We start from the raw sequence: 23,460 nt of genomic DNA on the forward strand, positions 1-23,460 counted from the left end.
ATTAAAACTAAATAAAAAATAATAAATCAGATTAATCAGCTTAATTACTGAAAATGTAACTAAGATGTGTTCATTTAAAATATTTTTAAAAGAAAAACTATAATAGCAAGCATTATTTTTATTTTAATGGTTTAAAGGTTTTGCAATGCAAGAAGAATCAAAACCAAATGTAAATGCATCAATAAAAACAAAAACAGTTTTAGACTTTTTTTTTTAACAATAAAATGGTCAGGGACCCAACCATTTAGTATAAGAATAAAATCATATTTCAAGTTAAAAATTTGGGATCAGTTCATTGGACCCATGGGCGTCTACATATGTCATTATTATTCATCCATTTAGTCAGATTTTTAAGGATTGGATATATTATAATTTAAACAAATAATTTATTTCATTTTGTTTTCTTCTATTCTTTGCTTTCAGCTGGCCAAGAATGTGGGAAACAGTAGTTTTAATGAAATATTGGAGGGAAATCTTCCTTGCCCCTCTCCCAAACCAACTCCTGGTAGTGACATGTAAGTATGCATGGTGAACATTAAATTGATTCAAAATATTTTGTAATGTTTTGGATGTTAATTTTAAATCCCTGTTTTATTTCCATCTCTTTATGTTGATCTTAGGACTGCTCGTAAAGAGTTTATCAATGCTAAGTATGTAGATCATAAGTTTGCAAGAAAAACCTGCAGCTCAGCAGCAGCCAAGATGAGTGAGCTATTTGAAGCTGTCAGGTCACATGACCTGCTAGCTCTCATCCAGGTGTATGCTGAGGGGGTAGAGCTTATGGAACCACTACCTGAAGGAGGACAGGTAAGCAACAGCATCTAAAAGTCAAATTAATCATTAAAGGCGTAGTAACTAGGACAGTGGGAAAATAGGCTTACTTTTTCATAAAAAGTGTGTGACCCCTGAAAGGAAACATACCAAGTATTCTAGGAGGAGAAAGTAGGTCCACGGGTTCCGAGTGTATGTACAACCAGACTACCACATGACATGATGGATGACCCATGCACATCAGAGTCTTTGATGAGCTCAGATATTGAGGTCTGGTGAATATCTGAAAGCAGACATGCTGAACGTGATTTGAATCCTCTCCCTTGATCTTCTCCCAGTTTTCTGCACTGAGAGACCCTTCGTTCTATCAGCTAATGACTTTGATAATGCTGCCACTAACTCAGAGATGAACAGCTGCTTCTGAGTCGGTGCAGTCACAAAAACATTCTCTATCTAAAAAGATCTCTATTTCGCTTTTTATGGTGTAGCCTCTGGCCCGAGCATCATCTGATTTTGGTTTATCTTTTGTTGAAACCTGTCCATGTCAGAGATACTATTAGGCATATATTTTAGTGAATTTTCATCAACACATTACATAGCACAATTCAAGTTACAATATACATACATTACTATTAAAAGGTTTGTGGTCAGTCTTTTTAAAAAAGTATCTTATGCTTACCAAGGCTGCGTTTATCTTATTTGGTCGAAAAATAAGCTTCTGCTTCTGTGTTATAGGAAGGAGGAGAGACTGCATTGCACTACGCCGTGAAGACAGCTGACCACACCTCACTGCACCTGGTCGACTTCCTTGTCCAGAACAGGTATGGAACACCAGCCTATTACCACAAACCTGGGAGAATACACTCCTGGCCTTGTTTTGATTATCAATATTTGCAGTGAATGATCCTTAAGATTCATTTTAGGCGATCACTGTGTTTTTAATGTTTTTTTAAAGGATGGCAGGTGTTCATGTACAAGCACCAGACCTTTTGAGGGGATTATTATGCAGATAATGGAGTAATTTAAGTTCAACTTTAGCTCAATTTGCTCTCTGCTGTGTGGATTAAAGTTACATAACAGCAGTAGAAGATCAGGTCATGCCTGAGCCAGAACTATACTTGGCTCACATCCTAGTAAATAATCATAATTTGATTTCCTTGAGAACTGGAACACATGAAACAATTCCAGGTTTGCATTGAAGGGTGACTTAGGAGAAATATAACAGCATAAGGGAAATAAATCCAACCCAGAATTTTCTACATTATCATCATGGCTAACACTACCCCAGGTTTTCCATTCTCCAGTCCTTGATTACATTTAAAAGATATCACTCCAAGTTTATTCCATGGCAAATTTTCACTGTGATAAATTTAATATTAGGTGAAATCATGTTTCCGCAATTTCCGTATAGTTGCAGTTGTGATTAGTATGTAGTATATGATATTAATATTGATATAGACATGTTTAAAATGTTTTTTTTAAGTGGTGTTTTTTCCCTGTTAACACTTTATTTCCATAAAAAAGTAAGAAGTGCACGATTGTGAAATATTATTACAATTTAAAATTGTGTCAATCTTTCTTATAATATTTTAAAATGTAATTAATTTCTGATGGCAAAGCTGAATTTTCAGCTGTCGTTACTCCAGTCTTCATAGTGAAATGATCCTTCAGAATTCATTCTGATTTGCTGATTTGGTGCTCAAGAAACATTTTTTTTTATTATTATTGAGGTTGAACACAGTTGTGCTGCTTAATGTTTTTACAGAAACAGTGATACTTTTTTTTTCAAAATTCAAAAGAAAGACTTATTATTATTATTATTGATTTGTAACAATGTAAAAGCTTTTACTGTCATTTTTTTGCTGAATAAATACATTCATTTCTTTATTTCAAAAAGTTTTTACTGATTCCAAACCCTTTCAACTGTAGTGTACTGTATGTGAAAGGAAAATATAACAATGAATCTCCAGTGGTCCCCACATTCACCGGTTGTGTTAATCAGTCTTTGATACAGTTGAGGCCAATATTTTACCTTTTAGAATCCCCTGTTGCATATGAGTCCCTCAGTTGTCCTCAGTGTGAAAAGATGGATCTCAAAATCATACAGTCATTGTTAGAAAAAGGGTTCAAATACACAAACATGTTGGAAAACCAAAGAATTTGTGGGACCTGAAGGATTTTTCTGGAAAACAGAAGACAGTTTAACTGTTCAGGACAAACAAGGGACTCATGAACAACTATCACTAAACAAAAAAACACAGCTGTGGATCATTCAGGTAAGAACACAGGTTTAAGACTCAAGGGGATGTAAACTTTTGAACTGGGTCATTTTTATAAATTCAGCTATTATTATTTTATAAACTTCAACTGTATTTGCTAAACATTAAGAATTTTTTTCTTATTGTTTTTCCAGTATTGTGGCAAATTACTTTTTATTTTATTCTGGGAGCTGACAGTCTACTAACCAGAGTTGTCAGGTTTTCACAACAAAACCTGCCCAATTCCTACTCAAAAGGAAGGTAGCCCAATTGTGTTTTGAGGGGGGTCTCTCATTAAAAATCGGGTTTCCGGGGATAAAATACATGTTTTTTGGTGGGCTAAATTTTGCGTTATTGGGGTCACTGTAACCCACGGACATGAAAACAACCCACAGCAACATTGGTAAAGTAGCCCAATTTTGCGGGAAAACCATGCACTTGGCAACTACTACTAACACATAGTGAATCTGCTGACATGCAGTTGTGTTATGAGCGTTAATGTTTTATAGTTTTGAAGTGATTGAAAACACAGATGCTCTTTTTAACCATTGTAGTAATGTACTATTTTAACACATAATATAAAACATTTTTTAATGTATTTATTGCTGGACATTCAAATATTTACTGACAGCTCACAGAAATATGTTTGACACACTAATTGAATCGTTAAGAATCCAATGAGCACTGATACTGTCATATTGGGCAAAAGTGTTGTGTTCAAACATGGAAAATAACACTATCCTATTAGTAATTAGAAATGTAGAACTTAGACCCTGATTTGTACAGTGTATTAGTAATCACTACAGAAAATATTCAAGCTTAACTTCAATCTGGGTCACAGAAATATATGAATTTGTTTTTCAGAGAGCGGGATATTCTGGTTTAGATATGTAGCCTGTTTTTTTCCTTTGCTGTGATTCCCACTAGGTAAACAGAACTGGGTCATTCACTTGCTCTCTCCCCATGTGTGCCGTTTAGTCACTGCTGACCCAAATTCAAAAGTGTGAAGTGGCTCATTAAGTGTGAAAATCTTGTTAATGTCAGCCCCAATTAAAGATTTGAATTACAATAAAGAGCACTTTGGAGATGTATGCTCTAATCATGTTAACAGTACCACAAAATACATATTGGTGCCAAAATTGATGCAGGTTAGTTTTAATACAGTACATGGTTATTTTGCTTTATGTAGGAAGTTTAGAGTTCTAACACTTACACTGTGTTTTTAAGTTTTTAGTACAATAAACTTATATGTCAGAAGATCAAGACACATTTGATTCCTCATGTCTCTGTCTCCAGTGGGAATCTGGATAAACAGACGGAGAGGGGAAACACTGCCCTGCACTACTGTTGCCTGTATGAGAAACATGAATGCCTCAAACTACTTCTTAGAGGCAAACCAGCTACTGATATCAGTGAGTTCCACATGCATTTGCTGTTTTACCAGATTTACATCTTTAGTTTTCACCAAATATACTCTTTATGCTTTTATAATATGCTTAATTATATGCATACTTATAGATATGCACAATATATCAGTACCATATGGATTATTGTCTTTTAAAATAAAAAATTAAGCTAAAATTAAGATTTCTGTTTAACATGTGACCTTATGTTTTAGCCAATCAGAATGGAGAAACGGCTCTGGATGTGGCCAGGCGGATGAAGATCATTCAGTGTGAGGAAACGGTGAGTAACTTGTGGGTCAAATGATATAATTTTTCTTTTGGAAAGTCTTAAAGGATTAGTTAACTTCCAGAACAAAAAATTACAGATAATTTACTCACCTCCTTGTCATCCAAGATGTTCATGTCTTTCTTTCTTCAGTCATAAAGAAATTTAGTTTTTTGAGGAAAATATTTCAGGAATTTTCTCCGTATAATAGACTTCTATGGTGTCTGTGAGTTTGAACTTCCAAAATGCAGTTTAAATGCAGCTTCAAAGGACTCTAAAGAAGGATCTAGCAAAACGATTGGTTATGTTCTAAAAAAAAAAAAAAAAAGACAATTTATACACTTTTTAACCACAGATGCTTGTCTTATCTAGCTCTGCGATGCACATGCGTACTCTGTGCACTCAGTGACAGTTAGGGTATGTCAAAAACCTCCCATCTCATTTTCTCCTCCAACTTCAAAATTGCCCTACACCGCTGTTTTACTATTTTTTGTAAAGGGCGTTTGACCTCCTTTGCATTTTCACTTTGTAAACACTGGATCGGTACTTCTGCAGTGATGTAGGATGATAACTGTCTTGAACCTGAGTGCACAGAATATGCATGCGCATTGCAGAGCTAGAAAGACGAGGATTTCTGGTTAAAAAATGTATAAATTGTAATTTTTTTTTTCTTTCTTTTTTTTTTTTTTTTTTTTTTAGAAAATAACCAGTTGTTTTGCTAGATAAGACCCTTCTTAGAGCCCTTTGAAGTTGCATTTAAACTGCATTTTGGAAGACTCGCAGGCACCATAGAAGTCCACTATATGGAGAAAATTCCTGAAAGTTTCCCTCAAAAAACAAATCAACTGGAACTGAACTAATACTTTAACAGCTCTGAATACATGTCCTTCATGATCTAAGAACGACAGGGGGCAGCAAAGGCCCCAGGGTGTTAAGATGTAGTTGACTTTAAAGATCTGACTCATATTTGCATATGTGTGTGCTTCAGCTGGTACAAGCCTCTGCAGGAAAATTTAATCTTAAAGTCCATGTGGAATATGAATGGAATCTAAGACTGGAAGAGCTTGACGAGAGTGATGATGATCTGGATGACAAAGTAACACATTAATCCTTGAAGCTATTTTAAAATATCCAAACTTCTGCGACTCACAGACTGAATGAGTTTCTCAATGTTTCTCATTCCCAGCCCAGTCCCATTAAGAAGGATCGTTCTCCCCGGCCGCAGAGTTTCTGTCACTCATACAGTCTCTCTCCTCATGACAAGCTCTCTCTGCCTGGTTTCCCTGGCCAGCGTGATAAGCAGCGCCTCTCATACACTGCACTCTCCAATCAGATGTACAGCGTTTCTACCGACTGCCCGTCCTCTCCAGTTTCAGATGCCCCACCTCTGCCTCCTAGGAATGCAGGAAAAGGTAACCCAGAAACCCAAAAGCCAATTGAAAACCACCAACTTGAGCATAATATTTGTTCTAACCAATCTTACGTAGTTATAAATTCTATTTATATTCATAAAAGCTATTTATGAATGTATTAATCCATCTCTTAGCTGTAACTTTAGCTTAAAACCTGTACAGTAAACCCAAAAAGCTAAACTGTAACAACCTTAACAACCTTTGTATTGCTTTGCACAGACTCCAGCTGTGTTTACTTTTCCATTTGATATTTTTGTTTATGGTTTAACTTTCTGATAAGTCATAGTATTAATAGGCAAACCTATGTAAAATATCTCCCAGTGTTTTTCCATCTTTTTCTTCGTGCTCTCTCTGTATTTTTCTATTTTTCTTATCTCTTGCAGCTCCTCATCTGGCTTTCCTTGGCTCTCATTCCCACTATGCTACTCTGGCTAGCACTCGACCATACATCAGTGACTATCTTTTTTTTAATTATTATTATTTGGATAAACCTCTCCTTCTTATTTAATTTATGTAATGACCAGATTCTGTGATCGTACTGCTGTGTCTGAAACTGAAAGCTGCTGCATCACATTGAACTAAATCTTTTTATGTAAAAGTACACCATTCAAAACATTAAGGGGCGGTATGATTTTTTTTTTTAAAGAAATTAATACTTTTAAATAGCAAGGGCATTAAATTCATCAAAAGTGACAATAAATACATCAATTGTAATACAAAAGATGCCTATTTCAAATAAATGCTGTTCTTTTAAACTTTCTATTTGTTAAAGAATCCTGAAAAAAGTATTTCCACAAAAGTATTAAGCAGCAGAACTCAACATTAGTAATAATAAAAAAAAATGTTTCTTGAGAACCAAATCAGCATATTAGAATGATTTCTGAAGGATCAGGTGACAGTGAAGACCTGGAGTAATGGCTGCTAAATATTCAGCTTTGCCATCACAGGAAGAAATTGTATTTGAAAATGTATTAAAATAGAAAATAGTTATTTTAAATTGTAATAATATATCACAATATTCAGTTTAATGTATTGTTTTTCAAATAAATGTAGCCTTGGTGAGCATAAGAAACTTAAAAAAAATCGTACCGATCCCAAACTCTTGAATGGTAGTGTAACTAAATAAATGATTTGAAGCTAAATGATTTTAAAAATGATCAAGAACAAATTAAAATAAACTTTAGACATACATTTCTTATTCAAAATAACAAAAAAAGAGAAATTGTAACATTGTTAAATTAATATCATAGGTGGTGGAATACCATAGGCGATGAATACATATGCTGACAAGATAAAAGAATGTTAGTAGACAGCATGTTGTGGATAAATTGGATTTGGGTTTGTGTCTTGATGCTTTATATTTACAGAGCCTGCATTTGTGGTTTTGGACTATACAGTACATGGTTATCATGGTCACAATTAGTTTTTACTGTTTATGCTACTAGCAGACAAATCAGATTCAGTATATTTCCTTTTCACTTGAAGAATCTGCTACAGTTAATCAGTTTTCAGTAAATGGATAATTTGACAGCTAAAGCACAGAATTTGCTGAAGAAAAATTGCTGCATTTGCTTATGTCTCATCCCTTTCCTGGTCTTCTCTTACTGAGCTTTTCACTGGCTATTGAATGTCTTTTAAAAATATGTAATGTAGAATAGTAAATAGTGAATAGTAAAGGAATAGTGTTTTCATTTTCTCTTTCATTGAATCACAAAACTTTCAGTCTCGTCCATGAGATTTAATCTTTCTTGACTTTTTTGTGGTGTCTTAATGTCCAAGTGGTTACCCACAATTTCATTCTTTCCCTTTATTTTCTTATGTTTCTATCCTGTCGTCAATCCTCCTGTATCTTCCACAGACCCATGTTAAATGACAATATCCATTCTTCCCCATGACATCACTGCATGTTCTTGTTTTATGTTTGTTTTCCCTCCAGCCCCACCCTTGTCGAACCTGCCCCCCTCCACCCCTGCCGCACAGACCCCTGCTAGTGGCAGTTCCACCCTGTCAAAGAAGAGGCCCCCGCCCCCTCCCCCTGGACACAAACGCACGCTATCCGACCCCCCTACCCCTCTCTCACACACCCCGATCAGTAAAGGTGGGCTATACTTAGTCAACAACCCTAGGTTGAATTACAAACTAATGTGTCTGGCTTTTATTTTTGTACAGGGTTTAATTTACAGATCTGCATAGAATGGATTTAATATTTCCATTTATATACAACATTTTCAATGGAAACACCAATTTAGTTGCTTTTGAATTAAATTATACCAAGAAATTATTGTCTTTTGGCTAATTTCAGATTACCCGTTTTAACCATCCCCAGGCATTTGCATTCCATTCATTCTGTGGTGTCATTACATGTTGAACTCTAATACATTTTAACTATGAAATCCAATATTGAGAGGACAATATTGCCAATGAAAGGCTCAGCCTAATGACCCCATCCCTAACCTTTTGACCTCTGCATTATACCCTGCCCCAGTGATTTGCATGTTTCTTACAATTTTGGGAAATGATAAAGAGAAAGGCATGGCAAAATAATGGTCTGGGTTAAAGACATACTTAAATGCATTGCATCGTACCATCATATGATTTGTTTTGATATAACCCATATACATTTAATAGTTGGTTGAAATAATAGTGTAATTTGAGATGCATGGCCATTATTGACCATTATTGTGCATGGCCTGGTGTATCACCGCACAATATTCATAATAAAGTTTCCATAACTATGTCGAGTTTATACAAAGCCATAACGTGACATTTGCAGGAAGAATTTCTGGAGATTTTAATGTGTACACACCAAACATTTGCATATACTTAAATGCACACTACAGTACACTACAGTTCTACGTAAGGCTACAGTTTAAAGGTTTTGGGGTCAGTATTTTTTCTTGTTTTTAAAAACATATGTCAGCTTCCACAAAAATTTTGAGCATCACAACTATTTTCAACATTGATAATAATAAGAAATGTTTATTGAGAACAAAATCTGAATATTAGAATGATTTCTGATCATGTAGAATAATAGCAGTGGCTGCTGAAAATTCAGCTTTGACATTACAGTAACAATAAATATATAGTAAAGTATAGTATAGTAAAAATATCATAGTAATATATAGTAAAGTATAGTATAGTAAAAATATCATAGTAAAGTCTAATTGCAAAAAAACATATTTTAAATTGTAACAACATTTTACATTATTATTGTATATAGTTTAATTTTGATCAAATAAATGCATCTAAAATAATTTCAAAAACATTAAATAATCTTACTGACCGCAACTTTTTTTTTTTTTTTTTTTTTTGGCAGTGTGAAAGTCCCACAAAAGAATTTACTGCAAATGTCACTTTAGCGGCTCTGAAGGTTTTTCTAAAATCAGGGACATATATTTAAAGGGAACCAGGTATTAAGACTTGTATGGCATAACATAATGGAAATTATGTCTCTTACTGAAATGTGTAGTAGAAAACCATGAACCGTGAAAGATTTACGTTATAAAAAAAAAATTCACATTCTGTACAATTTTTTTTTTTTCCCCAAAAAAAGTCTAAACGGCCACAGCTATTGAGTGAAATGACAAGTGTTAGGATGTTTATATGCCAGGATAGCATCTAGTGTTTCTTTTCTGTTCCGTTTGTAAGCAAAGACTTGGGTCTTTAGGAAGATTTTTCATCTACCGGCATTCTTTTCTCCTCTTCTAATCGTATAAATGATAAATTCTAATTATATAAAGGTACATCTTTAATGGGTTTCTAATACGTATTTCAGTAAGAGACATAATTTACATTATGATAAGTTATATAAGTCTTAATACAAGGGGTTCTGGGTATTATTTAATTTGTTATGACATTTCACAGTACTTCACAGTATAATGTTCACTGTACAACATTCCAGGAAGTGATTCAACACCGCCTCCTGCCAACAAGATGTCTCCTGTAACTAACAGATTTGAGGGTATCCCACAACAGCAAAGGTGAACCAACATCCTTTAAGTTTCAATGTAGCAAATAAAACAACCCGAACAAGACTGATTCAGACTTAAATTCACACAGGCAAATTGAAATCTTTTGCTGTGTTTATATAGCAAGACCTTTGAACTATTTTTGGAACTATATTTGCAATAGAAAGGTCAGCAAACTTTACACTGCAAATTTATACATGGCCTTTGTGTTTCATTTGAATATGTCCATGTCATTTTGTCATCAGGTATTTGTGAATGCAAAACAGTTCCAGTTTATACAGTATTACTGGTTTTACAGAGCGTGTAAATAGGATATTATCAGACTTTGCTTTGAGGCTTACATATGTTCCTTATTTCTAGTCTCAACACCACAAAGCCCACACTTGGTCCACGGGTCCTTCCCAAACTACCTCAGAAGGGTAGGTGAACATGCTTTCTGCTTTTGAATATTGCAGTGGTGCATCTGTATGATGAAATAAAATACATTCCTTTAAGTAATTCATTTAGGTAATTTAGTTTGTATTAAGCTGACAGTGTATGTTTTCCTACCGATTATTACAGTACAATTAGATGTACAGTATAACTTAGAGAAGCTATTTCAAATCATATTTCATATCACAAAATATACCCTTACAAACCCCAGTGTACAGTGGTAGGGATTTGAAGCTTTTTTAAAAAAAATCTCTAAAAAACAAAACAAAAGCATTTAATTCCAAGTATTTCAGCAAAAACGATTCTTTTTTTGCCGTTTACATTCTTTTTACACTTTTTGTAAACCCTATTTTCTAGTGTGCTCTACTGCCTATTTAATCCTGACCCAACATTTTGTTAGCGAGGGAAATATTTCCTCATATTTGCTTACTAAAATTCTCTATAACTACAGGTCCTCTTCAAAAAATTAACATATTGTGATAAAGTTCATTATTTTCTGTAATGTACTGATAAACATTAGACTTTCATATATTTTAGATTCATTACACACAACTGAAGTAGTTCAAGCCTTTTGTTGTTTTAATATTGATGATTTTGGCATACAGCTCATGAAAACCCAAAATTCCTATCTCAAAAAATTAGCATATTTCATCCGACCAATAAAAGAAAAGTGTTCTTAATACCAAAAAAGTCAACCTTCAAATAATTATGTTCAGTTATGCACTCAATACTTGGTCGGGAATCCTTTTGCAGAAATGACTGCTTCGTGGCATGGAGGCAATCAGCCTGTGGCACTGCTGAGGTGTTATGGAGGCCCAGGATGCTTCGATAGCGGCCTTAAGCTCATCCAGAGTGTTGGGTCTTGCGTCTCTCAACTTTCTCTTCACAATATCCCACAGATTCTCTATGGGGTTCAGGTCAGGAGAGTTGGCAAGCCAATTGAGCACAGTAATGCCATGGTCAGTAAACCATTTACCAGTGGTTTTGGCACTGTGAGCAGGTGCCAGGTCGTGCTGAAAAATGAAATCTTCATCTCCATAAAGCTTTTCAGCAGATGGAAGCATGAAGTGCTCCAAAATCTCCTGATAGCTAGCTGCATTGACCCTGCCCTTGATAAAACACAGTGGACCAACACCAGCAGCTGACATGGCACCCCAGACCATCACTGACTGTGGGTACTTGACACTGGACTTCAGGCATTTTGGCATTTCCCTCTCCCCAGTCTTCCTCCAGACTCTGGCACCTTGATTTCCGAATGACATGCAAAATTTGCTTTCATCCGAAAAAAGTACTTTGGACCACTGAGCATCAGTCCAGTGCTGCTTCTCTGTAGCCCAGGTCAGGCGCTTCTGCCGCTGTTTCTGGTTCAAAAGTGGCTTGACCTGGGGAATGCGGCACCTGTAGCCCATTTCCTGCACACGCCTGTACACTGTGGCTCTGGATGTTTCTACTCCAGACTCCACTGCTTCCGCAGGTCCCCCAAGGTCTGGAATCGGTCCTTCTCCACAATCTTCCTCAGGGTCCGGTCACCTCTTCTCGTTGTGCAGCGTTTTCTGCCACACTTTTTCCTTCCCACAGACTTCCCACTGAGGTGCCTTGATACAGCACTCTGGGAACAGCCTATTCGTTCAGAAATTTCTTTGTGTGTCTTACCCTTCTGGACAGCAGTCAGGTCGGCAGTCTTACCCATGATTGCGGTTTTGAGTAATGAACCAGGCTGGGAGTTTTTAAAAGCCTCAGGAATCTTTTGCAGGTGTTTAGAGTTAATTAGTTGATTCAGATGATTAGGTTAATAGCTCGTTTAGAGAACCTTTTCATGATATGCTAATTTTTTGAGATAGGAATTTTGGGTTTTCATGAGCTGTATGCCAAAATCATCAATATTAAAACAATAAAAGGCTTGAACTACTTCAGTTGTGTGTAATGAATCTAAAATATATGAAAGTCTAATGTTTATCAGTACATTACAGAAAATAATGAACTTTATCACAATATGCTAATTTTTTGAGAAAGACCTGTATATCAAAAATTAAACAGAAAACATACAACTACCCTCTAACATGATTTTGTTTTTCAATAGTTGCCCTGCGTAAAATAGACACCATCCATCATCCATCTATGGATAAAACCAACCAGCCTCCTGAACCTGTCCTGTTCCAGAAGGTTCTGCAGAGTTCAGACACCCCACAGAAAGTTCCGTTAGCCGATAGACCTCAGCCTGGAGATATACCTCCCAAACCACAGCCTTCAGAATTACCCCCTAAACCAGGAGAGTTGCCTCCAAAGCCGCAGCTATCTGACCTTCCCCCTAAACCCCAGTTGGGTGATCTACCCCCTAAACCTCTGCTGAAAGATCTCCCGCCCAAACCTCAACTGACAGACATCTCCCCACCCAAACCTGTAACCACTGAGGTCCTCCACAAACCTCCTCCTGGAGAAGTGGCTCCCAAGCCCCAACCACCTGATACTCCAACAATCATCCAACAAGCTGAACTGTCACCTCAACCTGTGCAGTCTAGTGAAGACACCAATGGAAGTCCAACATCTGCACAGGAGACACCAGTACCGTTGCCCAGAAAAATAAATCCGGTAAGGATTTGGTTACTGATGCTTTGGAAAAATACATTGAAATATGTAACAAGCTGCTTTCAACAAGCTATCTTACACTGTTTGTCTTGCTTTCTGTCAGATAAAGAGTAAAATGCGGAGGGTGAAGACTATCTATGATTGTCAGGCAGATAATGATGATGAGCTCACATTCGTTGAGGGTGAGGTTATTATAGTAACCGGGGAAGAAGACCAGGAGTGGTGGGTAAGTGTAACAAAACACCAAATTTTCAAGCATGTGCAACAAAGCATAAGATTAAAAAAATCTAAAATTCTAGATTCTGATAGTATTTTGTTGTACCAGATCCTTAGAGCGAAATAAAAGGATGGTTAATAACCTTTTTTAATAGGTCTAATAAATAGGATCATTCCTATCCCCAGGCTTATTATCAACACTTTTTTGAATCAATTACTGCTATTTTTTTCAGAGATAGTAAACTAAACTTTTTATTTGGGTAATTAACATTCTTAAAATGGTCTAACAACAGAGCATTAAATCCTGTAAGTGAAGTGCCCTCAGATGGATGGAAAGGATCCAGAACGAAAAAACAACAACAAAAAAAGTTTTTACAAATACTCATAACAAATCAAGATTAAAACAACAATAATTTTTAAGTACACCAAAAAATTAAGTAGTTTGGGACAATAAAGTCATAATCCAACATTCCTACTGAAATACAATCAATTGCATAACTTGTTTGAGATTTTTATTCACCATGTATTTTAGTCTAGCTTCTGACCATTACATGTAGGACAGCTACTGACCAAAAATCGTAAAATTTGAAAACATTTACTGCTTTATTTATTCAGAAACAAGTAACTTAATATGTACATGCAATCAAAATTATTTAACCCCCTTGACCTGCAAGACATTTTGCTGCAGAGAACATTTTGTGAAAACAATTCAACAAACGCATTAGTACACTATTAGAGAAAGTTGATTAATACACATTTGAGTAATTCTTTTTTTAAAATCTTTTATTCTTTAAAACCACCAATAAACACTGCCTGTAAGCTTCTGTCACCTCTCTACTGCAATCTTGGCCCACTACTTACCTGAAAAAGCTTTCAGATCACTGATAATCTTTGATTTTCACTTTGCCACTGCTTTTTCAAATTCAACAGGCCACTCAAGAACATTCTGTGACTGATCCCTGAACCAAGTATAAGTGGATTTAGATGCATATTTTTGGATGATTGTCATGCAGGAAAGTCCATTGATCATTAGCTTCAGTCTTTGGACCAAAGGCATCACAATTCTTGGCAAAATGGCCTGATACTTCAAAGAATCCATGATGTCCTTCATACAGTCATGATTTCAACTTCCTGCAACAGTAAAACAGCCCCATAACAGGACCAGGTCATCTCAATCTTTGACCGTGGAGATGGTGTTCTTCTGCTTGTAAGCTTTGCCTGTTTTTGTACCAGACATACCAATGATCCATGGGTCCAAAACGTTTCAGTTTGGTCACATCACTCCATAAAACATTCTTCTAGAACTCCACAGGTCTACCCAAATTAGGGCTGCACGATTTTGAGAAAAAACCTAATTGCGGTTTTTCTGACAAATATTGCGATTGCGATGCGATTTTTCGGTTTTTGCGTTCGATACTTTTAAGTGCATAAAACTAAAATTCTGAATAAAATATGTTGTTACTTTTACGAAACAGAGGGTTAAATAAACTAGAGGTCGACCAATATTGGTTTTTACCGATACCTAGGTTGGACCACACTGGCTGATACCGATTAATTAACCAATAGTTTTTGAAAATTGATACTGAAAGGCAACTAAAATAGTGCTCTACTAGTTTTTAAAAAAGTATTAAACCATACTTTGTAAATTAATAAAAATAATTATATATTGATCATTAAAGTTATTTCATAGTTCATTAATGTTAACAAAATAAACTTCAAAATTTAACAATATATCAGTAAATGTTGAAATTAACACACTCTAACAAGGAGCAACACTTCTATTCTACAGCTTTCATAAATCTTAGTTGATGTTACAAATAGGCTCATTGTAAAGGGGTGGGAATCTTTACATTTTAACAATATGTAAAATTGCAGTTTCTATGCTTTTTGTTTATATTAAAATTAAGATTCAATTTAATTAGATTTTATATTAAATTAATTTCGTGCAGAATTTACTTAATCTTTTTTATATAAGCAGGCTACTTTTTAAAACAATTGACAGTAACATATGACAGTGGCTGCTTTCACGGGCTTCAATGAATGCACCGATCTATTTCGATATATCAGATGTTTTGTCCTGCTCTGAAAACATAACTGGTTGTGTTTACATCAGTTTCATATAAAAGTATTCGAAAATGCAAGTGCATTTAACCGCATCCGCAATCGAGCTTTTTAGGACGAACAAACACAAAGAGAAAGTGAAAGTCTGTCAGTGCGCGAGTTTTGTGCATCTAATAGTACTGCATTACAAACGGCAGAAATGAAGGCATATCTAAAGTAAAACACTGCGGGTGGAAGCACACACTGTCAAACAATGCGCACGTGTCGCATAGTGCAAATTCTGTGCAATGAAGCCCGCTGCGTCTCTAGCGCGCACACGTGCCATATGCAGGAAAAAACACAAGCTCGTTGAAAAGAGGATTGCGATGCATCGGAGAATCCATTTTTCACCCAGCCTTAATGAAACCGGGCAAAAGTGCAGCGCTGCGTTGCACGGACAACTCGCAGGTATCTCACACACGGACACACACACATGTTGGGTTTACATGTTTTTTGGGGACATTCCATAGGCGTAATGGTTTTTATACTGTACAAACCGTACTTTCTATCGCCCTACACCTACCCTACACCTAAACCTAGCCCTCACAGGAGATTGTGCACACTTTTACTTCCTCAAAAAAACTCATTGTGCATGATTTATAAGCCTGTTTCCTCATGGGGACCTGAGAAATGTCCCCACAAGGTCAAAATCTACTGGTATTCCTATCCTTGTGGGGACATTTGGTCCCCACAACGTGATGAATACCAGGTACACACACACACACACACACAGGACATTCGCGTGTAGTTCAAGGGGAAGTCTAAAACAGTTTACTTAATCAGCAAACGGGCAAATGTTTACTTAAAGAATGATCAAAAAAGCAGCAAAGATTAGTTTAAACAACAGATCAAATGAAAAGAGAAAGAGCAATATATATTGTTGTAGCCATTTAAGATTTTTTTTTCTGTTTTACATTGTGTAAATATTATTTGTTTTGTTTAAGTTTAATTTGTTTATTACGAAAGAAGTTTGTGCAACTTGTAAATGTCATAAAGGACGTGGTATGAATTGGACTGCATTACGGCGGGAGAATTTGAGAGGGTCAGACACAATTTTTTGACAACTTCGTACGTTTTTATTTGTGGGAAATCCTTTCTTAAACGAATTTCGTTTTGTATAATTTTTAATCTTAATTTTTAATACATATTTTTGTTGATCAGTTATTAAAATCATATAAGAACAAGGAAAACTGGCATTGTGAAATTAAGTGCGTAACCATGCTTCTGAAGAAAAGGCTAAAACATAAATTATATCTCTATATGAAGCGACAGACTTTATTAGAGCTACAGAAATACAAACGTTTCGCTTAAATGCACAATCCTTAATTTTCCAGCCCAGGCTCTACATTGAAATGTTTTTCCATATTTCATTGGGTCATCTTGAAAGTCTTTGGCTGTACATTGCAGGTTTTTCCTCAGTTGTTCTCATCAAACATTTTATATTGTGCTTTTTCTTCAACACCCTCAAAAGGTTTTCTGCTACAACACATTTTAAACTAAGGAATACGGCTGCCAGCTGTCTTCATGAACTTTCAATGTCTTGGAAATCTTCAAATAGTCCTTCTAAAGTTCAAATAGACTTTCTGAAGTAACACAATTATTTCTTCTGTATAGCTTCTTTATAGCTTTTGTGAGAGCTGTGTGAGCCAGCTTCAGATGAGGCCATGCGAACCGACTTGTTGCAGTGTATGGCCAATGGTCTGAGCACTGACAAGCTGACCTTCTACTTCTGCAACCTTTAAAGCAATGCTGGCAGCACTTTAAAGCCAGGTTCTGCACATGACGCACAGAACGAGTGCTCAACTTCATTAATCGACCCTTGCAAGCCCTATTCCGAATGGAACCCATCTTGGAAAACCTCTGTATGACCACTGTAGTGTAACTCGGTTTCAGGGTGTTACTGAACATCTAATAGCCTTGGCCATCTTTGTGGAGAGCAACAATTCCTCAGAGAATTCTTTGCCATGAGATTCCATGTTAAACATCCAGTTGTCAGTATGAGAGAATTGTATTCAAAGCACCTAATTTTAACTGCTCTAATACAAGATACAAAACTTTGTATGGTCCTGTCAAGCAGACAAAAACATAAACATGATGAATAGGACATGTGGCTTTGCATGGTTAAACAACATACTGCTGGTTATCACTTAGGGTGTACTCACTTTTGTTGCCAGCTATTTTGACAATAATGGCTGTATGTTGAGTTATTTTCAGAGGACAGTAAATCTATACTGCTATACAAGCTGCACATTGACTACTCTAAAATATATCCAAGTTAAATTTCTATAGTATTGTCCCTTGAAAAGATGGTTGCTGAAACGTGAGGGGTGTACTCACTTTTGTGAGATACTGTATATATATATATATCTATAAAAAAAATTTCATGGGACCATGAGACCTTGACTTTTTATGGAATTGAGACTTTTTTTTTTGTTATAGAAAAAAAACAGTTATTAAAAAGGTAAACATTAACTATAATATTACAGTCCAAATGCAGGGCCAAATTCGCACTTGTCGTAGCCCTTACAGTACATAAATATATAGGCTACTTGGAATAAAACCAAGAGTGCAAACAGTGTGCTTTAAAGATGAAATCTTGACATAATCTTATATAAACATGTAAATGTGCTAACCATGGTACAGAAAAACGCAGAATTGCTTCGAGGGCGTTAAATTATTGAAATTTAACTGGTAATCTGACATTAAATTTCAGTAATTCAGCAGTTCGTCAAGAGATATTTCTTCCTTTTTTAGACTTGCATTTAAAGCCATATTCTGATTGCAACCTTTTTTTTCGTCCTCAGATTGGACACATCGAGGGGCAGCCAGAGCGGAAAGGCGTATTTCCAATGTCTTTTGTTCATATCTTGTCTGATTGACACACAAATGTCGGTCCTACACCTCCACCTCCACCTATGGGACGCACTTGACGTAGCTGCTGAATCATCAATGCAAGTTTTAGGAAGATGGAACCACAATGAAAAACACATCACCTTACCATCGTCAGAGACAAAGTGTAAATAAAATGTCTAACTTTACAGCTGTTACCAGTACCATTTTATACAGCCTGCCGCATGGTGGTTAGACTGTACCCACTTAAAAGACCAGCACTTTCCCTCCACTATTATTGATACTGTATCTCTGTATATAGGATTGTACATAAATGTGTGTTTCACACAAGGATGAGTGTGTGATTTTGTGTAAATGTAGAAACTTGTGTTGGTCTGAAAAGTAAATGTGAGAACTTGTACTCTACCTGCCAGTAAGTTATGGCTAGGGCCAGTTTTGTTCAAATAAGTTGAAGTATTAACGTGGCCATTGTTACTATCATCTACAGCAGGGACAGACAGGAGTTGACTTCTCTTCCAAATGGAATAACTGGACTCGTAAGTTTCCTGAACATCGGTTTCAGTTGTTTTTACCATTACATTTCCTAATACACCACTAAAGCATGTCTGAGAGTGAAATATGTTAATTTGTGTTTGCTATTCCCTGTTCTTGCTATTCAGTGTAAAATTAACCTGTGCAATGCATACACCATTACCTGTGTCCTTTCACAGGTTGTTCCTATGTGATCCCATATCAGTGTTTATTTTATCTACGCAAGTACTTTTACTACAGTCTTATTGAAGGACAGTGCTCTGTAATACAGTGGTGTTCCACAAACACAAAAGGTCACCCTTCGTCATCTTTAATATTGTGTTTTGAGAGGTCTTGGATACTTGAAATATGGAAATTGTTTACTTGGTTTATAGATGTTATATTTTCAAGTGATAGACATGTATTGTATTGCAATTGGAACCTATGCTTTGTCCATGCTGCCAGTAACCTCATGTTAGATTTCACGAACAGCTTAGCTGTTTTAAGTCCCAATAAAGGACTACTGTCACCATAGTTTCCAACTTGATATTTGGGTAGTCTTACGTTTAATTTAATTTGAAGCAACAATCCAAGGTTGAATCATGTAAAGCATTGTTTCCTTTTGGTAGATGGTATCCAAAATTTAAAAAGGAATATGGCATCAAGCCTAGGTAAAAAGCAAGCAGTCAAATTTAAATGTTTTCCTCTTTGGAAATGGAAACTAACCCCTTTCTCTGCATTGATCCAGTATTCACTGTTGAGGTGAAAATAGGTCTGACGGATTTCTTTTTGACTGCAGATTTTGAGGACGGTGTCCACTGTCTGAACATGTTCCTCACTTACCATTCCATTATCAATAAAATGGTTTCATGTTAAACAAGACTCTAGATCTCTCAAGCATGAAGTTAGTCAAGTTAAAACCAAATAAGAAACTCAGCAGTACTGCTACAAGTGGACTCAAGAGCACATGCAACAACTGAAGTGAAAACTCAAATTTATTTGCAGTCCAGCAGCATACTTTCAATGCTTCTCTACAGCCATGCCAAACCTCATATTGGGCTCAAGAGTCATTTTAAACAACCCAAAACGCATTTAAAAAGCGGCTTCACTTTAAAGGCAAAATAAAGTGTAGTTTAATAAAACTATACAAAAACACAACTTAAAGAAAACCTTTTGGTTCACATACCATACTGCTGGTAGATAAAGTACTATAAAAGGGACAAATGAGCAACTCATTTTGATACAGGAGCTTTTTGTGATGTCTTTTTAGCTTGGTCCACCTTCTCCACAGACTTGATGACTCCAACAGCAACGGTCTGTTTTAAATCCCTTACGGCAAATCGACCTGACGAAAAAAAAAAACACAAAGATAACTTCAAAACTGGCTTCTATTGGCAGTAGTTTAAAAACTTAAATCCAATTCCTTACCCAAAGGTGGATAATGAAAGAAGCTCTCCACACATAAGGGTTTGTTTGGGACGAGTTTGACTGTGGCACCATCTCCCGACATCAGGTACTGCGGCCAGTCCTCCAGTTTCTTCCCTGTACGCCGATCAAGCTTCTCCCTCAGTTCAGAAAAACGACAGGAAACATGAGTTGTGTGGCAATCTAGCACAGGGGAGTAGCCAACCTTGATTTTGCCTGGGTGGTTCAGCATTATGACCTGTTGAAATAATCAAGAGAATTAAAACTACTAATTTGTCAGCCAGAGTTTAAACGTCGTCAAAGAAAGCAAACCTTTTATACCTGAGCAATAAAGCTGCTCACATCAGATGGTGGGTCCTGCTGCGCATTACCTGCTACATCACCTCTTCGAAGGTTCTTTACAGACACATTTTTAATGTTGAAGCCTACGTTGTGGCCAGGGAGGGCAGTCTGAAGCCCCTGGTGATGCATCTCAATGGACTTAACCTCAGCTGTCAACTTCGCTGGTGAGAAGGTCAAAACCATTCCAGGCTTTAAGACACCAGTCTCAATCTTACCTACAGGGACCGTGCCAACACCTGGAGAGAGGGAACAAGTTTAGACAGTCACAGATGTTGAATGCTCAAGAGGTTTTATAAGTCATTAGACTTCTAGTCACTTGGTAGTTCTACCCACCACCAATTTTGTAGACATCTTGAAGGGGAAGGCGCAGTGGTTTGCTCGCATTGCGCACTGGAGGAAGTAGGGAATCAAGCACCTCTAACAAGGTTCGGCCATTTGAGTGGCCTTCTCTCCTCTTGAGCTTCCATCCTTTGAACCATTGCATCTGAAACAAGACATCTAAATAATTGAGGCCGGCAGATATTGTCTGCATCAGGCATGGAAACATACCATCCTGCACAGTTTAGCTTCATCCCTGAACACACCTGAAACATCTTCAGGAGTGCTAGTGTTAAAGCTAAACTTAGCAGGTAGGTCGGCCTACATGAACAGGACTGCTCTATATCTTCATGGCAAGGGTGTTGAGAATGGCATTACCTTCTGTGATGGGGCAATCATGTTCTCACCACTCCAACCAGAGACAGGTATGAAAGGTACAGCACCAATCTCAAAGCCAATCTTCTTGATGAACACAGAAACGTTCTTCACCACCTCATCATAACGTTTCTGGCTAAATGGTGGCTCGGTGAGGTCCATTTTGTTAACACAGACCATGAGCTGTTTGACCCCAAGGGTGTAAGCCAGCAATGCATGCTCTCTCGTCTGACCATTACGAGAAATCCCAGCCTCAAATTCACCTTTTGCAGCAGAGACAATTAGTAGAGCAGCATCAGCCTAAGTAGAGAGAGAGAGAGAAAAAGGGGAGACATTTAGGTCAACTTGATTGCATACGAAAGAGAAACCCAGATTAACACTCATAAGCTCAACACCTTAAGGTGCATCAATACCTGTGAAGTCCCTGTGATCATGTTCTTGATGAAGTCCCGATGGCCAGGTGCATCAATTATAGTGAAAGTGAATTTCTGAGTGTTGAATTTCAGCAGAGAGATATCAATTGTAATGCCACGTTCTCTCTCTGCTTTCAGTTTGTCCAGGACCCAGGCATACTTGAAGGAACTCTTTCCCATCTTCAAAAGAGAAAAAAGTTTAACATCCAAACAATCATTAAAAAAAAAGGAATGTAACTAAATACTAACCTGGGTTGCAGCCTTCTCATACTTCTCAATTGTTCTGTGGTCAATTCCGCCACATTTGTAGACAAGGTGACCAGTGGTTGTGGATTTTCCACTATCTACATGGCCAATTATGACCAGATTGATATGGATTCTTTCTTTTCCCATATTTGCAGAGAATTTAGTCTTATTTTAGTAATGACCTGTTTTACACACCAAATACCACACACTCGTTGTTCCTATGGTGAACCTAGAACCAAAGGAAACACTTAAGTATGGGTGCTGGTGATTGAGTCCTGCTGTAATCAATAAAGGCTGAATCTACCTTGATGTACTAATGACCACGCCCACAATCAATTAGAATAGGTTAGCTAACGTTATAAAATACACACTTTTGTATGTAAAAATAAATATATAAATACAAAAATAAATAAAAATAAACAATCTGCACAAATGTACATACATTTGTTTGTTATTTCCCTAAAACCGTAGCTTTTAGAATCTTTCTGTTTGTTTTCTTCTTTTTTCGAATTTAAAATTAAGAGCACCAGCCATGGCTAATACCAAGTTACTAGTTTTATTCTAGTAACAATAGCTAATCAATAATGTATTTGAATGGAAACTATGGTTACTATTGTGACATTTTTAAAAAGCTGGTTCTCTCATTTTAGATTTGGACTTGAGCTTCATAATAAAAATGAACATGCTATTAAACCGAGTGTTGAAATACGTGGTGAGTGGCTGTTATACACGTGCTATTAGCTGAATAACTGATTAAATGTTTAATGTTGTTTGAATTAAAAAAATAAATGTAAAAAAGGCACAACATTTTCAACACCTAATTTTTGTATTAAGCCTAGCTACAACCTATAGCCAGGTGAGGTAGTAACAACGGCCCTTTTGTACTAATTTACGAAGTTCAGCCATATGTACAGGAAGTGGACAAATACCATATAAAATGTCAAGTATCATTTTACATTACAAAAACAGTATATGTCATTTCGTAACAAAACCTGTATCGTATTTTCGTTAAAAAACGGCATCGCTCTCAATAACTTGTTGCATTTGCACAGGTTTACATAACAGGAATGAGTTTATCAATCAGGTGTCACTTATGCGCAACAGCACAAGTTGACCGGCAGGGGGCGCGCTAAATACTTCATTAACTTCAGTTATATTATTACAAATCATCGAATGTCTAATGCACATGCGACTACATATTTTAAACAGTATACATTGTTTTCTTATTATGATAATGATTGGAGTTTGATTTACGGCGTTTGGTTAAAATAAATGCGAAAAGCACATGACGTTTTATTAACCCGGAAATAACAGTCGGTAAGACAGCTGAGTGAGAGAGCGAGCGAGCGAGGCTCAGATACAGAGAGGGAGAGAGAGAGAGATCTAAAGCCTTCTCCCTGGAGCTTATAGCGTGCTACCTGGACTCCATACGTGTTTTTCATCGCTTCACAATCAAAGGTGCGTCTTTGTTCCTCTCTAATGTCTTTATGCAGCATGTACTTGGCTTTATTGTGTATATTCATAACTCTGAATGCATCAGTGCTGTAGTACAGCATGTGACTGAGCG

General features: G+C 36.5%; 2 protein-coding genes across 2 annotated transcripts in view; one reads left to right on the top strand and one right to left on the bottom strand.

Annotated features, from left to right (window-relative positions):
• The window catches only part of asap1b (ArfGAP with SH3 domain, ankyrin repeat and PH domain 1b), a 54,604-nt gene extending 35,283 nt beyond the window's left edge, over window positions 1–19,321 (top strand). Inside the window, exons 15-27 of the mRNA XM_073830541.1 lie at window positions 424–515; window positions 621–807; window positions 1,507–1,592; window positions 4,326–4,441; window positions 4,648–4,715; window positions 5,689–5,796; window positions 5,887–6,112; window positions 8,049–8,210; window positions 10,014–10,092; window positions 10,441–10,499; window positions 12,593–13,101; window positions 13,202–13,324; window positions 18,219–19,321. Of these exons, the coding sequence (XP_073686642.1) occupies window positions 424–515; window positions 621–807; window positions 1,507–1,592; window positions 4,326–4,441; window positions 4,648–4,715; window positions 5,689–5,796; window positions 5,887–6,112; window positions 8,049–8,210; window positions 10,014–10,092; window positions 10,441–10,499; window positions 12,593–13,101; window positions 13,202–13,324; window positions 18,219–18,293 (1,890 nt within the window). The 3' untranslated portion in view covers window positions 18,294–19,321. The remainder of the gene's footprint in view (window positions 1–423; window positions 516–620; window positions 808–1,506; window positions 1,593–4,325; window positions 4,442–4,647; window positions 4,716–5,688; window positions 5,797–5,886; window positions 6,113–8,048; window positions 8,211–10,013; window positions 10,093–10,440; window positions 10,500–12,592; window positions 13,102–13,201; window positions 13,325–18,218) is intronic.
• A 685-nt stretch (window positions 19,322–20,006) lies between these two features.
• On the bottom strand, window positions 20,007–22,040 carry eef1a1l3 (eukaryotic translation elongation factor 1 alpha 1, like 3). The gene is made up of 7 exons (XM_073831244.1): window positions 21,897–22,040; window positions 21,648–21,827; window positions 21,238–21,534; window positions 20,875–21,025; window positions 20,521–20,777; window positions 20,203–20,437; window positions 20,007–20,119 (listed from the first exon to the last, which is right to left on the bottom strand). The coding sequence occupies exons 1-7, from the start codon at window positions 22,038–22,040 to the stop codon at window positions 20,007–20,009; spliced, it is 1,377 nt and encodes a 458-aa protein (XP_073687345.1).
• Window positions 22,041–23,460: the final 1,420 nt, after the last annotated feature.

Source organism: Garra rufa, chromosome 24 (assembly GCF_049309525.1).
Source record: "Garra rufa chromosome 24, GarRuf1.0, whole genome shotgun sequence".
Taxonomy (NCBI): Eukaryota; Metazoa; Chordata; class Actinopteri; order Cypriniformes; family Cyprinidae; genus Garra; species Garra rufa.